At 42.8% G+C, this 16076-nt stretch overlaps 1 protein-coding gene across 1 annotated transcript in view; it reads left to right on the forward strand.

Moving 5' to 3' along the window:
• The window catches only part of LOC140198701 (guanylate cyclase soluble subunit beta-2-like), a 54973-nt gene that overhangs the window by 22147 nt on the left and 16750 nt on the right, over positions 1-16076 (forward strand). Inside the window, exons 11-13 of the mRNA XM_072259718.1 lie at positions 198-518; positions 7420-7568; positions 9828-9974. Of these exons, the coding sequence (XP_072115819.1) occupies positions 198-518; positions 7420-7568; positions 9828-9974 (617 nt within the window). The remainder of the gene's footprint in view (positions 1-197; positions 519-7419; positions 7569-9827; positions 9975-16076) is intronic.

Genomic DNA, 16076 nt, shown 5'->3' on the forward strand with positions numbered 1-16076 from the left:
TCTTTCTCTGTCCTCTCTCCTCTCTCTCTATCTCTGTCCTCTCCCATTCCCTCGCTACCTCTGTCCTCTCTCCCGTTCCCTCTTTCTCTGCTCTCTTTCCCATTCCCTCTTTCTCTGTCCTCTCTCCTCTCTCTCTATCTCTGTCCTCTCTCCCATTCCCTCTCTTTCTCTGCTCTCTTTCCCTCTCTGATGCTCAGGGCAGATGCTGTGGATGGGATCCATCCAGTGCATGATCTACTTGTGCTCGCCACAACTGCGCTGCCTCCAGGAACTGGAGGAGAGGAAGATGCATCTTGCTGATATTGCCCAACATGACACCACCCGAGACGTCATCCTCCTCAACCAGCAGCGGCTGGCTGAGATCGAACTGTCCAATCAGCTTGAGCGCAAGAAGGAAGAGCTTCAGATCCTGTCCAAGAACCTGGAGGTGGAAAAGAAAAAGACTGATGTGCTGCTGTATGCCATGTTGCCCAGGCATGTGGCCAACCTGCTGAAGGAAGGCAAGCCAGTCGAAGCAGGTAATACTGCCAGGAATCAAGAGTTACATTTGTATAGTGCCTTTCACTCCTTCATGGTCACCCACATCATTTCATGACTAATGAAATACTTCCTGAAGTATAATCATCATTGTAAATCTGGGAAATGTGGCAACAAATTTGCAGTCATGAAACTCCTACCAAGGGCAAGAGGGCAATTACTCTGTTTCAGTGATAAACTTTGTCAGTGACAAAAGAGTGGGATTTGTCAGAAAGGTCCACGGGATTTTTTGACTTTAGTATTGGAGGGGGAGATTCACTGATGGCCTACTTGACAGTGCAATGTTCCTCAGAGCTACACAGGGAGTCTGCGAAAACTAAATTACTAGTAATAGTGAATTTATGGAGTGTATAAGATACAGTTTTTTGGATCAGCTTGTTAAGAAAACAATAAGGGAAGGGACTGTTTTTTGTCTAATATTGTCTACGGGACTGAGAAGAAATTTCTTCACCCAAAGGATTGCAAATGTCTGAAATTCTCTAGCCATGAGGGCTGTGGTGGTGCAGTCACTCAGTGATTCAAAGTTCAAAGATCAAAGTAAATTTATTATCAACAACATGTCACCATATACAACCCTGAGATTTGTTTTCTTGCTGGCATGCTCAATGAATCCATAATAGAAAAATAACCATAATAGAACCCAACAAAAAGCTGCACCAACTTAGGGGCTCAACCAGTGTGCAAAAAGACAACAAACTCTGCAAATAGAACAAGAATGAAAGAATAATAATGGTAATAAATAAATAAATATCATGAATAGGAAATGAAGAGTCCTTGAAAGTGAGTCCATCGGTTGTGGGAACATTTCAATGAAAAGTTACCCCCTTTGGTTCAAGAGCCTGGTGGTTGAGGGGTAACAACTGTTCCTGAACCTGGTGGTGTGAGTGCTGAGGTCCCTACACCATCTTCCTGAAGGCAGCAGAGAGAAGAATCATGTGCTGGGTGGTGTTGGTCCCTGATGATAGATGCTGCTTTCCTGCGACAATGCTCCGTGTAGATACGTTCAATGACGGGGAGGGCTTTACCCGTGATGGACTGGGCCGTATCCACTACTTTTTGTAGGATTTTCCATTCAAGGGCATTAGTGTTTCCATACCAGGCTGCGATGCAACCAGTCAATATACCCACCACTACACATCAATAGAAATTTCTCGAAGTTTTAGATGTCATGCCAAATTTTTGCAAACTCCTAAGGAAGTAGAGGCACTGACGTGCTTTCTTCATAATTGCACTTGCGTGCTGTGTCCAGGACAATCCTCCAAAACAATAACACCAAGAAATTTAAATTTGCTGACCCAAGAACAGTACAGCTCACAATACCTCTGATCTTGCGATGAGGAATGGCTCTTGGATCTCTGGTTTCCTCCTCCTGAAGTTAATAATCAGCTCCTTGGTCCTGCTGACACTGAGTATGAGGTTGTTGTTGTGGCACCACTCAGCCAGATTTTCAATTTCCTTCCTATATGCCAATTCATCACCACTTTTGATTTGCCCTGTGACAGTGGTGTCATCAGCAAACTTGAATATGGCATTGGAGCTGTGCTTAGCCATACAGTCACAAGTGTAAAGTGAGTAGAGCAGGGTGCTAAACACACAACCTTATGGTGCACCTATGCTGATGGAGATTCTGGAAGAGATGTTGTTGCCAATCCAAACTGACTGGGGTCTGCAAGTGAGGAATTCAAGGAGCCAATTGCATAAGGAGGTATTGAGGTCAATGTCCTGAAGCTTATTGATTAGTTTTGAGAGGATAATGGCATTGATTGTTGAGCTGTAGTCGATACAGAGCATCCTGATGTATGCATCTTTGCTGTCCAGATGTTTCAGGGTTGAGTGAAGAGCCAAGGAGATGGCATCTGCTGTGGATGGACTTGTCGCTTCAGTAGGCAAATTGGAACAGATTCAAGTTGCTTCTCAGGCAGAAGTTGGTAGGTTTCAAGGTCTGATAGGTTATTGAATATAAAGGGAATCATAAGAGATGGGGGTCAGTGAGGGAAAGTGATGCTGAGGAAAAAGATCTGACGTGCACAAAGGGCTGAATGGCCAATATTTTCCATTTCTTATGTACTGTATGTTGGAATATACGTCTAGTTTGAAGAGAAGTGCAGTTCCTCAAGCCTGCATTGGGCTTCATTGCAACTGTATAAAAGGCCAAAGATGAGGTTAAAGTAGAAGGGAGAATTGAAGTGACAGACAATTAGAAACTCAGGGTTATCCTTACGGAATGAACAGAAGTTGCTTGCAAAGCTTTTCACCAATCTGTGCTGGATTTCTCCAATGTAGTGAAGGTCACATCATGAGCACCGAATGCATGGGGAGGGGTAGAAGTGAGGTGACCAAAATGTCAAACGAGAGTGACAACTCCCTTTGCTTGCCTCTGCATAACGCAGTGAAACACTCCTGTTCTGTCAGCTGCGTAAGTCTAGGGAAGACAATCTCCAGCCCTGCCAAACGTGTGAGATTGAGGTGCAAGCCCACCCTGAAGCCCCCGTTTGTGTGGATGCTGCATGATTCGTTACCCTGTTACAAATAAATACCACAAAATAACACACAGTACACCACATACAGTTAAACAATTTAGCTTTATATTTCTTAATCTGACTAAAGGGTTAGTGAAGAAAAATCAAAAAAAAGAGAAAAGGGCTCATTTTAATGAAACACTGTAATGTGCACAAGTTGGAGCTCATGGTTTCTCCTTCGCCAATCCTCCTTCAATCTCCCTGGGCTTTGTTGAATCATGGCCCTGCTCCGGGTTGAGTCCTACAACCTCTCCTCTCCGGCGTCTTCTCCCTTCATCTCCCACTGAACAAAAGCCCAGCTCACCCCGCTGCCAGGCACACAACACAAAAACACACTCCCTTCATTGGACAGCTCACATTCCAAAGCCCCCGTTATCTCTAACCATAACTCAAACACTGCTTCTACAGAAAGACCATAACGTTAGCAGTGAAACCTTTCCCCGGGTGTTACAGCAGTAATAGTGAGAAAGTCACAGTGCACAGTATAGTTTACAGTAATTGATATCAGCCATTTCTTATCTATATTCCAGAAAATACAATATCACTTTGTACAATTTGCATACCTTAACCTCTGCAGTCCATATATTATTCTGGTAATTATAAAACCCCACCAAAGTCAGTTGATCTTTCCCGATGTTTGGTGCCAAGACTGATCTCATTACTCCATGTGTGGTCTAACCAAAGATCTGTACAGTTGCAGCCCAATTTCTAAACCTTAGCATCCAAGATATAAGGATCAGTACTGCTTTATGATCATTCCTTTGTCAGTGCAGGAGCCTCAATGATCAGGTGACGCTGTGGTGCTGGTTCACAATAGTGACCTGGTTCAATCCCGATTCTCTGATGCCATCAGGGTGGAATTAGCATGTCCTTCTGGTGACCACGTGGGCTTCCCTTGGGTCCTCTGTGTGTCTTTTATCTCAGCAAAGTTCACACGACAACCCAGAATCCAATATCCACCCTTTTCTGTTCTGATGAAAGAACTTGTAATGTTGACTCCAATCTTCTTTCTCAGAATCAGCACTGGGTTTGTTATCAGTCTTAAATAACATGAAACTTGTTGTAATGTGGCAGCTATACAATGCAAAAGGCATAAAATTACCATAAATTACAAAAATTAAATAGTGCAAATTAATAACAACATAGTGAGAATCAGGCTCTGATTTATTATCACTGACATATGTCATGAAATTTGTTGTTTTATGACCACAGTACAGTGTAAAATATAAAGTTACTATAAGTTACAATTAGAAATATTTTAAAATATAGTGCAAAAAGAGAGCAATGAGGTCATGTTCATGGGTCCATGGACCGTAGAGATATCTAATGGTGGAGGGGAAGAAGCAGTCCCTAAAACTTTGAGTGTGCATCTTCAGGCTCCTGTACCTCCTCATGATGGCCATAATGAGATGACAGCATGTTCTGAATGGTGAGGGTCCGTAACGATGATGCCACCCTTTTCTGGATGAAGATGTCCTTGATAGTGGGGAGGCTAGTGCCCATGATGGAGGTGGCTGAATGTACAACCCTCTGCAGATTGTTTTTTTGATCCTATGCGTTAGAGCCTCCATATCAGGTGGTGATGCTACCAGTAAGAATGCTCTTCAAGATGCACCTGTAGAAATCTGCTGGAGTCCTTGGTGATAAACCAGATTTCTCAAAATCCTAATGATGTATCGCCACTGGTGTGTCTTTGTTGTGATGGCATCAAGATGTTGGGCCCAGGATGGATCCTCTGAAATGCTGAGATCCAGGAACTTGAAACTGTTCACCCTTTCCATTGCTGATTCCTTGATGAGTACAGGTGTGTGTCTCCTGACTTCCCCTTCCTGAAGTTCAAAGTCAATTCCTTGGTTTTACAGATGTTGAGTGAAAGATTGTTGTGGCAACACCATTCAACCAGCTAATCTCACTTATGCATGCCTCTGCGTTACCATTTGAGATTCTGCCAACAACAGTTGAGTCATTTGCAAATTTTTAGATGGCATTGGAACCATGTCTACCTGTACAGTTACAAGTGTAGAGAGAGTTAGAGTAGTGGACTAAGTACCTGTGTTGATTGTCAGCGAAAAGGAGATGTTACTAACAACCTGCACTGACTGTGACCTCCCAATGAGGAAGTCAAGGATCCAGTTGCAGAAGGAGATACAGAGGCCCAGGTTTTGCGGCTTGTTGGTTAGTACTGAGGGGATGATAGTGTTGAATGTTGATCTATAATCAATAAACAACAGTAAGTGGACCAAGGCCAAATGGAAAGCCAGTGAGGTTGCATCCACTGTGGTTCATGGGTTTGTAGGTTCATGAACTATTAAGAAATCTGATGGTAGAGGGGAAGAAGCTGTTTCTGAATCATTAAATGTTGTTCTTCAGACTCCTGCACCTCCTCCCTGATCATAGTAACAAGAAGAGGGCATGTTCTACATGGTGAGGATCCTTATGAAGGAGGCAGCCTTCTTGCGGCACCAGCTCTTGAACATGTCCTAATGGTAGGGAGGTTTGTGCCCACAATGCAGCTTGCTGAGTCTATAACCCTTTGCGGCCTCTTGCAATCCTAGGATGTAAACAGTTAGATTGCTCTCCACTGTATATCGGTAGAAATTTGCAACAGTCTTTGGTGACAAACCAAATCTCCTCAAACTCTTAGCGAAGTCGAGCCATTGGTGTGTTTTCTTTGTGCCTGTATGCCTACTCTCCACAGATGTTGCCTGGATTGTTGAGAATTCCCTGCATTCTTTGCTTCATTTCAGATTTCAAGCAACTGCTGTGTTTACATCTGTGTTGGAGTATTTTTTTTCCACTGTCCCATTTTTCTATCTACCACTTGCTGTTTACATCTCCGTCAGATCATTAGTTGCAATTTGCAAATCTGTGTCATCCAGTCTCTTGGTCTGCAACCTATTAGCCTCTCTTTTGACTTCTCCTTCCTAGCAATTTTTTATTCCAATTTTTCCCAGTTTCAGTGAGAGTTGATTCTATTTATCTCGTCATGCAGTAGATGCTCCTCTGCTGCTGAATATTGCCAGCTTTTTCCATTTTTATTTCTGATGTAATATAGTTTTTGCCTCGAACCAACTTATCCCAATTCACAATTTTTGGAAAATGAGCAGGTATTTCAGTATCAAAATGGCCATTCAAATGGTCCTGTTTTCAGATCACCAATATAACTGACTTCCTAAAATGGCAAACAAAATTGAAAAAAATTTATAAATGATGTTTGTTCTGGGATCGCTCATTGCAGTGTCCCGGAACTCAGACATCCCACCTCTCCCGGAAGTCTCCCGCATATTGATAGTGGCTCCCTGATGCCCGCAAATTATATACAATATCCCGGAATTCAATTTTTTTGAGAGCGAGCGAGAGGGGAAAGCAAGAGACAGCGCGAGAGCAACCATGAGAGAGAGCGCGTGTGAGAGACAGAGAGCGACCATGAGATAGAGGGAGAGAGAGAGAGAGAGAGCGAGAGCATGCCATGACAGAGTGTTCCAAAAAAAGAAAACATTAAACGTACGTCACCCCAGACTACCCTAAAGTGTACCCCTGCCTAATAGGAGTCAGAAATAATGACAGTGTTGCAACAGTGACTTTTCTATTGCCCATGGTGGGTTAAGACTGTAAAGGACATGTTGAGGTGAGTTTAACAGGTGTCATTCGTTCATTAGCATAGCTAACGTTATTTAAACTAGCTGGCTAGCTGCTAAGGAGCTACTCTATTGCAGACATCCCACCTCTCCCCGAAGTCTCCCGCAAATTGATGGCGCTACCTCCCTGAAATGAGTTTCTGCAGGGTAGGATGTCTGGGAATTTAACACATAATCCCTGCTTAATCCTGGCTGTTGGCCCACACTTCAGGGAATATTCCCACAGGATTGAGAGTGAACCTAACATCTAGTCAATCTGAAATTAGATACATAAGAACATAAGAAATAGGAGCAGGAGTAGGCTATCTGGCCCATGGCAGATCTGGCCATGGACTCATCTCCACCTACCTGCCTTTTCCCCATAACCCTTAACTCCCCTGCAAATGACTGCAAAATTAAAAATACATACATTTGCCATTCCGCCTTCTGGTCTGTGCTACATCCACTCACACATTGACCTAACTTGCCCCTTTTGCGTGTGTCTATGTTGCTTATGTTTTAAGTTTCTCATAGTAAGTTTTTCATTGTACCTGTTCTTACATATATTTGTGCATATGACAATGAACTTAACTTTGAGTTTGCCCGATGTGCTCCTCATTGTGACAAGTTTCAGGCTAGATGATTCAGGCTTCCTTTGAACTTGCACATTTACTTCCCTTAGAAGTTGCTCATCAGCCTCTGCATAAGTGATGGTGGTTGTGACACACGTCTGCATTTTCCTTCAGGGGACTTCAAAGAATGTACCATTCTCTTCAGCGACGTGGTGACGTTTACCAGCATCTGTGCTGCTTGTGAGCCCATCCAGATTGTCCACATGCTCAATTCCATGTATTCCCGATTTGACCGCATAACGTCAGTCCATGACGTTTACAAGGTGAGCCGTACAGCATTGGCACCTAACCCCAAAACTGAAACCCCTCAGTAAAATGGATTTAAACTGTCAGATGAAAAGCATGCCATTAGCTAACCAAAAAAGAGAAAATTAATGGTGCCATTGGGACCTCCCAGTGCAATTGGTTGAAATTACTTGATCAAACTGCACAGGACCATCACAAAATAGACAGCATGGGCTCATAGAGCTACACAATTAATACCCTTGCAAATACTTCCTTTCCCAATAATTATTCAATTCTCTTCTTAGAATTGTTGTTGAATCTGCTTGCATCTGCCTTTCAGGCTTTGCAATCTGCATTGTAACTATTCTTCACACAATCACAAAAAAAACTCTCCATCTCTCTGCAGGATTTTTGTGGAGTTGGAACTTTCCTGCCAGTTTTGGTAGTGAATCTTCCTGCTCAATTTTCCATTTCCAATCATGTACCTGAGGGCACTGTGATCATGGTAAATCTGGGCTCGTGGCCACTTTCCTTTCCATCTCTGCTACGAGCCTTCTGAACTCCTTGGACTTTCCAGCTGTCCTGTTGGTTTCAGCTTTTGCAGTGTGTAGTGGCAAAACTAAATCAAACCCCAAAACAAAACAATTGCTGCTAGCCTGCAACTGTTACGGGGTTATTATAATTGCATGGCGTGGCCCCAGCTCTAATGATTGCTCCAAAAATCAAATCCTTTATTAGCAATTAACAAACATGAACTTAAGCATTATCTCAGCATTATCTTAGCAGTCAGGAAACGATACCTCTGCTGGTCCCAAGCTACAAACTGCCTCGAAATAAACAAGAAAAGGTAACTTACTCCCTTTGCTTTTACTACGACCCCCGCTTACGTGACTAGTTACTGTAATAAACATAATGAACGCACAATACCAAATACAAAGCAGATAGAGGACAGATACATGGCTCCTATACAGTGTTTAATCTGATAAATATGCTGTTGTTGGGGATTGAAGTGCAAGGCTAGAGGTGCTGTTGTGACCCATGCTAGTTAAAGAATGCATTGTTACCAATATCACTTCCCCTGTTGCTTCCAGCATACCTTTGGGTGTAGTCTTCCTGTGACCCACCGAAGTATATTTCTTTCATAGAAACATAGAAATATAGAAAATAGGTGCAGGAGTAGGCCATTCGGCCCTTCGAGCCAGCACTGCCATTCAGTATGATCATGGCCGATCATCCAACTCAGAACCTGTACCTGCCTTCTCTCCATACCCCCGATCCCTTTAGCCTTCCAGTTGAACTGACAGAGATGTGTTGAAAGTCACTGAAGCCCTAGCCCCAGCTGCATTAGTTGTCAAAGCTGTTATTGCTGTTGAATATCTCTGAATGTCTTTTACATGCGCAAATGTCCAATGTAGCTCAGGATCTGCAAAAAATGTAAAAAATTATTTGAAAGTTGAATGACAAATAGTAACACTCACACTTAAAAAAACAACTAAAATAATTAATCTAATTAAATTACTAGTTAGGCTAATATTTATCCCACTGAGAGTTGGGGAAGCGAGATCTGTGCTGGTAGAGTCCATGAGTAGCTGAGGCTGCTGACCTACTGGGAGCCTGGATGCATTAGGGACTCTGTTCCAGGAGTAACTCAGTGCCAAACTTATCTTCTGGGTGATCAGGGCACATCAGCAGAAGATCTGATCCATTATCGACTGCAGACATGGTATGTGTGCGTGCCCAAACTTAACTTAACCTTGGGCTTCACTTTTATCACATAGGTAAACCTGAGAGGTTATATTTATGAGAGATTAATTATGTTTTCTCACAATGCAAAAAGTCCTTTCCAGTCAATAAGACACCTTTGAATTGTTGTTACTGTTATAACTGGAAGCCAATTGGTGCACAACAAACTCTGTAAGCAGCAACATGATGGTAAGCAGGTACTCTTCTGTGGCTTGACTGAGGGTTGGATGCTGGAAGGATGCTAGTTTTCTCTAAAGAGATCCCCTATGTCCACTCAAAAATAATGTCTCACCTGAAGGACAGCACCTCCATCAGAGCTACACTTGCATCGATCATTCCTAATTACAGAACTGCAGGATGTAAAACCAATAGTAGGTCCTGATTAGCTGCAGAAAATGGCAAACTCACATCTTGGTATACTTGTGTTCCTGAAATGCTACTGTTACTGAAATTATTAAATGAAGTTCTTCTGTCTGGATTAAGGTAAACAAATGCTGCTTATGTGTAGCTGTCTGGTTTTGAGGGCAAATGAATATGTTTTTGGTTCCGTGCAGGTGGAAACAATTGGGGATGCCTACATGATTGTCAGCGGGGTTCCAGTACCCGTAGCAAGCCATGCAGAAAGGGTTGCCAACTTTGCCCTGGGAATGAGGATTGCGGCAAGAAAGGTGAAGAACCCAGTTACTGGGGATTCAATTCAGGTATGGAAACAGTTCCAAACTGTTCTGCAGATTGACACCTCCATCAAGATAGGGTGAGACATACAGTTCATGAAAAGGGAACAGTTGTGGGTTTCAGTCCATGGTTGTTGCTGGAGACCAGGAGTATTTCACCAGTCTAAGAACAATAAGTTCCTTACCGGAGTGCATGTCCAAAGCCAGGGAAATGGAAGTGGTGAGTGGGGGAAATATTTGGGCTGAAAGTCCGGAGATATAGTTTCCTAAGTTGCCTGCTGCTTCTATCTGTCAGAGAAATCTTACATCTTTGTTGCCAGTCACCCTCCCATCACTGGCTCCAGACAACTGAGGCCTGAAAATGGGGAAAGCCTGCACCTTTCCCAGCAGAGCTGCCAAGGACAGTGCAAAGTTCCCCTCAATAACAAGTATACTGCTTTAGATGCTGTTGGGGGAAACAATTAACCAGGGGAAAGCCACAGTGACTGAGTCTGGCTCTGTGGCTCAGAAGGGAAGAGGGGGGAAGAGGAGAGCAGTGGAGAGAGGGGATTCAATAGTTGGGGGATGTTGGATTCTGATGTTTTAATCCAAGGTTATTTCAGAAGTCAGGAAAAAGGCACAAAACTTGTTAATAGAACAAAGCGAGAGTTGAAAACAGAGCGTGATAGAGGTCTACTAGTTGAAGAGAGGAAAAGTCAAAAGATCTAAGAACTAAGATGGTGCTAGCCTCGTGATCAGCTCTTTTATACTACAGAGGTATGGAAAATTCCACTCAAATTTATAATAAGAGACAATCAATGAGAAAGCTCTTATTCAAATAATGCAGTAGCAAGAGAAATATCCAGAATCATACCAATATAACCACTATGAGATATATTAAACAGCTGTATATACACACTATGGTCACTAGGAAGCCTAGTAAGCAGTTACTTGAAAATATGTAATTGTATAAATACAAGCAGACAATTAATTGTTAAACTTAAAAAAAAAACAATTTAACAGTGAGATCCAACAATCTCTCCTCTGATACTAAATCACACATTTAGAATCATTACATCCAAAAATTCAGAGGCAGGGAAACTTGTGGTATCTACGTTAAATATAAAATGATCAAAAACAACTTGAGTTCTGAAAATTCAAAAGGAATATATTCTTCTAAGTATTCATAGGATTGTGTTATGGTTGGGCAGGTTAGTAGGCACACATGCAAGTTTGAACTATTCTATTAATGATCAACTTTAAGCAAGTGAAAAAGATGTCAATTATGATAAGGCATATTAGTATGAATAATATGACTTGTACTATTGAGCAAGTCCAGCTTCTGAGATTTAAGTGAATCCAGTCAAAGAAATCCCATCCATCAGATTGATGTATTTTAGCTGCTGCTTTGCGGATATGATAGACAAATTGGTTATGTCTTCAGACTCATCAGGTATGTAAGTACAATGCTCCTTGCCTATAACTGTTAAGAGAAGATCTAGTGCCATATGATTTTGAAGAACCATCCTACACGAGGTGACCATTTCTGCTGTTACTTTTCCTAAGGCATCAGCAGTGTCATTTGCTACTCTTTATGAAGCTGCAGCAACATTTTTAATCTCTCTTATTAGATTAGACTCAACTTTGTCATTGTGCGAAGTACAGATGCAAAACCAATGAAATGCAGTTAGCAGCTGACCAGAAATGCAAAGAATAATGTTATTTACAAAATAACTGCAAATAAAAAGTAAGTGCTACAGCACACAAACATAAAAGTACTGAGACAGTACAATATTGGTGCAATACTGCTTAGTGCTGTGATGAGAGGTTCAGCAGGGCCACAGCCTCAGGGAAGAAGCTGGTGTGGGAGCGGAGGCTCCTGTAGCACCTACTGGATGGGAGGAGAGTAAAAAGTCCATGGTTAGGGTGAGATAAATCCTTGATAATGCATTTTGCCCTGCCCAGGACCGTTTATGGTAGATGTTTTCAATGGTGGGCAACTGGGTGCCGATAATCCACTGGGCAGTTTTCACCACCCACTGGAGCGCTTTGCGGTCTGATACGGGACAATTGCCATACCATACTGAGATGCAGTTGGTGAGTATGCTCTTAATGGTACAGCGGTAAAAATATGACAGTATCCTGGGACAGAGGTGAGCTTCCTTGATGCTCCGCAGGAAATAAAGGCACTGTTGCGCCTTTTTGACCAGGATGGAGGAGTTCGGGGACCAGGTGAGATCCTTGAAAATGTGGACACCAAGGAATTTGAAACTTGATACACGCTCCACTACAGCTCTTGTTGATGTAGATGGGGACGTGAGTGTGGCTCCTAGCATGCCTGAAGTCCACAATGATCTCTTTGGTCTTCTGGGTGTTAAGGGCCAGGTTGTTGTCGGCACACCACGTGGCCAGGTGCTGGACCTTGTCACTGTAGGCCGTCTCGTCATCCCCTCTGATCAGGCCAACCACTGTGGTGTCGTCTGCGTACTTGATTATGGAGTTAGAACCATGTACAGGAACGCAGTCATAGGTGAAAAGGGAGTACAGAAGAGGGCTCAGCACACATTCTTGAGGCACGCCGGTGTTCAGGGTGAGAGTAGAGGAGGAGAGGTTGTCTAACTTAACTGATTGGGGTCTGTTAGTCAGAAAGTCCAAGGTCCAATTGCAGAGGGATGAGCTGATACTAAGCTGGCGAAGTTTGGCGATCAGCTTGGAGGGGGTCACAGTATTGAATGCCGAACTAAAGTCAATGAACAGCATTCTGATGGAAGAGTTGGGGCTGTCCAGGTCGGTCAGGGCAGAGTGAAGTGCCATGGAGATGGCATCCTCTGTTGACCTATTGGTGCGATAGGCAAATTGATGGGGGTCCAGGGTAGTGAGCAGACAGGATTTCAGATGTGATAGAACCAGTCTCTCAGAGCACTATGCAATGATGGGGGTGAGTGCAACTGGGAGGAAGTCATTCAGACCTGTGGCAGTGGAATGCTTCAGCACTGGCACGATGGTGGCGATCTTGAAGCTTGTGGGGACAGCTGCCTGGGCCAAGGACAGATTAAAAATGTCCGTGAAGACCCTGGCCAATTGCCCTGCAGAGACTCCGAGCACACGGCCAGGTATTCCATCTGGACCAGCTGCCTTCCGTACATTCACCCTGCTCAGGGTGACACAAACATCGGAGGTGGAAAGTGAGAGAGGCAGTTCACCAGGTGGGAGATCCACTTTGAGGGTGACCTCCTTGTTCTCTCGGTCAAAGCAAGCATAGAAGTAATTGAGCTCATCAGGGAGGGAAGCAGAGCTGGAAGGGGGCACAGTACTAGGAGGTTTGAAGTCTGTAGTGACCTGTATGCAATGCCACATGCGCTGGGAGGCCAAGGAGTTGAAATGCTCCTCGATTCTCTGTTATACTCTGTACAACACTATAAAATGGAAATATAATTGATGCAAAATGATCTTCTGAAATGTCTTGTTTACTTCTCGACTCAGGAGGTAAAAGTAAGGTGTGTGTATATGCCTCATGGGAGGGAAAACATGCCCTAAATAACAAGATCCCAACCAATTACGTGGAAAAGAGTTGTAGGCATCATTTGTGCACATTAAGTACTATTGTTCCATGAACTTAGACCAATTCTTATTATATGGCAGAGCTTTGTTGAACTGTAGTATTTTTCTGATCGCTAATGAAAATTCCCAAATCGTTACCCTATTTAGTATAATATAAAGGTAGCTGCATGAACTATGCCTTATTGAAATGGTACCTTCTGAACTCATACAAAAGGTAGCTTTTATAGTGAACACATGAAAAGATCTAATGGCTTTGTCATGATATAGAGATTACCCAGGAAAAATACATGAGTAGTCAGAATGATATGATTCCCTAAATCATGTTGATTATATTTACAGAAATGATCCAATTTAAGATAGTATGTTGTGGGTATACTGGCATCTCCCTTGTATCTCCCATTGTATTCTTGTATCTCCCTTGAGAATAATGAATTACAGGCATAATGTCAATATCACCATTGCTGGAATGTTTAATAAAGAAGGTGTACATTTGTTCTGGAACTGCAGGAATACCTAGCATTGGTGAATATTTTAGAGTGCGCTGTATATACTGACATACCCAGCTAGAGGCATTAATGGCATCAGCAAATTCATGTGATACTCGCAAGTATACATTGAGGGACATCTAAACTGACACATTGTGAGAAGGGAAAATTGGCAAAAATATAACAGTAAAAAAAATAGTAGAATAAATTTCATAATGTCCAGTAGTTGGTGACTAGCTTGAAGTCTTCTAGCTGGTTAGTGATTTGCTCACTGTAGCCCAGCAGCGTAGGCACTCAGTTAGAGATTACTAGCATATTAATCACAGTGTGTGTTGTCCTATCCGAATAGCACTTTAGCTCACTTGGCTGGTGTGTATCCACTTACTTTTGCTTTCTACTTTCACTGCTGAGTTAGCAATTAACATCACCCGATAAGGACCTTCCTATTGATCTCCCACTGATGCCTTATATGGTTTCTTAATCAGGACCCACTCGACAGGAATCAGGCTATATCCTCCTTCTGTTGGATCACTCCAGATGGTAGAAACCTGTTGAGAAGCAGACTGTACAGTCTGGGTTAATTTCACACAATAGTTAACTAAACTGTCTGCTGTAATGTGTATATCAGCTTCACTGTGATCGCGGACTCCTGGCAGTGACATAGATGTCTTGTTACTACCTTCAATGGTATTAGTTTGGTTTTCTTGTTTGGGATTACTCAGATGTTACATAAGACCATAGGAAGAGCCATAGGCCATGGCACACCTTCCTCAACATACTTAGTTGTTGTTATTTTTGAGTGGCTTTTACATTTTAATACAGCAACTTCTGATGGCAATTGTATGACATCCATAAGTTCTTGTACTAGTTGGTCATTCTAGACTGGTGTTTCTACGGCCCTAAGAAGTCCTCTTTGCTTCCATAAGTTTCCAAAATCATGAGCAACTCCAAAACCATATCGAGAAGCAGAGCAGAGATGAGCTAATCTTCCTTCTGCCAGTTTACAGGCTTCAATCAGAGCTTTCAGTTCTGCTTATTGTACAGAATCAGTGGCCCATCCAGCCACTCAAATTATTCTCTCAATCAGTGTACAGTATCAGATCTGGGTTTGATAGAGGCAATTCTTTGTAATAACTTGCATCTTCATGGCAGGTCATTGTTCTTCCAGTCATGGTCATCATAGTTTTATATGTCCAATGGTAACAGTGTAGCTGGATTTGCTGTACCTCAGTTGAGACTGCCATCATGTAGCTGTGTTTCTCATTGACATACAATGAGACACACAATGGTTTACTTGTGTCAGGAAATCTCAATGCAGGTGCAGTACACAACATCACCTTTAAAGTTTGAAATGCTTTCAGTTGTTCTTCATTAAGAATCACAGGATTGACTGAGCACTTACTGTTTTCAGCAGGTTGTTGAGTAGTTGAGCAATAGTTGATGGATCTGCCACTGGAGCGGTTAGCTCGTCAATACATTGGTGAGCAATGGTCTCATCTTCAGTCCTGCATGTCTTCACTCCCTTTGTCTTTATTTGAGCAAACTGTGATATAGTGGTCAATCTTTGCCCAGACACAGACTGGCAATTAGGAGAGTCGTGGTCTGTGCCGAAAACACTAACTGTTCATTTCCATAGATGTTGCCTGACCTGCTGAGTTCATTCAGCATATTACGTGTGTCAATCTTATTGCTTCGTTACCATCATCCTCATTTGAGTTGGTAGTAACCGTTGTAGAGTCCATGTCATGTCCATCCTGTAGTTCTATGGAGTTCAGATGGTGATGCTGTCTGTTGGCACTGTTCAATATAGGCAGTAATTCCTAGTTCAGATGCCAGGACTATCTCTGGGAACTGTCTGATGTAGGGTGTGTTTCCCAGGGTGGAGTGCCAGCAGTAGCATCATAGGCCACATCAAATGAGCACTGCTAGCAGGTATGCCCACTTGAAGTCGTGGCTGCACTGTTGGAAATGGACTCAGTCCACTTTGAAACTCCGTACACTGCACTTCAGTTCAATTACCCTGTAGTTTTTGTTTGCTCATTCAGTTAATACAAGGATTTGTTCTTTAGACCTCTTGCTCTCTCTATCCTACCGGCTTTATAGT

Source organism: Mobula birostris, chromosome 6, assembly GCF_030028105.1.
Source record: "Mobula birostris isolate sMobBir1 chromosome 6, sMobBir1.hap1, whole genome shotgun sequence".
Taxonomy (NCBI): domain Eukaryota; kingdom Metazoa; phylum Chordata; class Chondrichthyes; order Myliobatiformes; family Myliobatidae; genus Mobula; species Mobula birostris.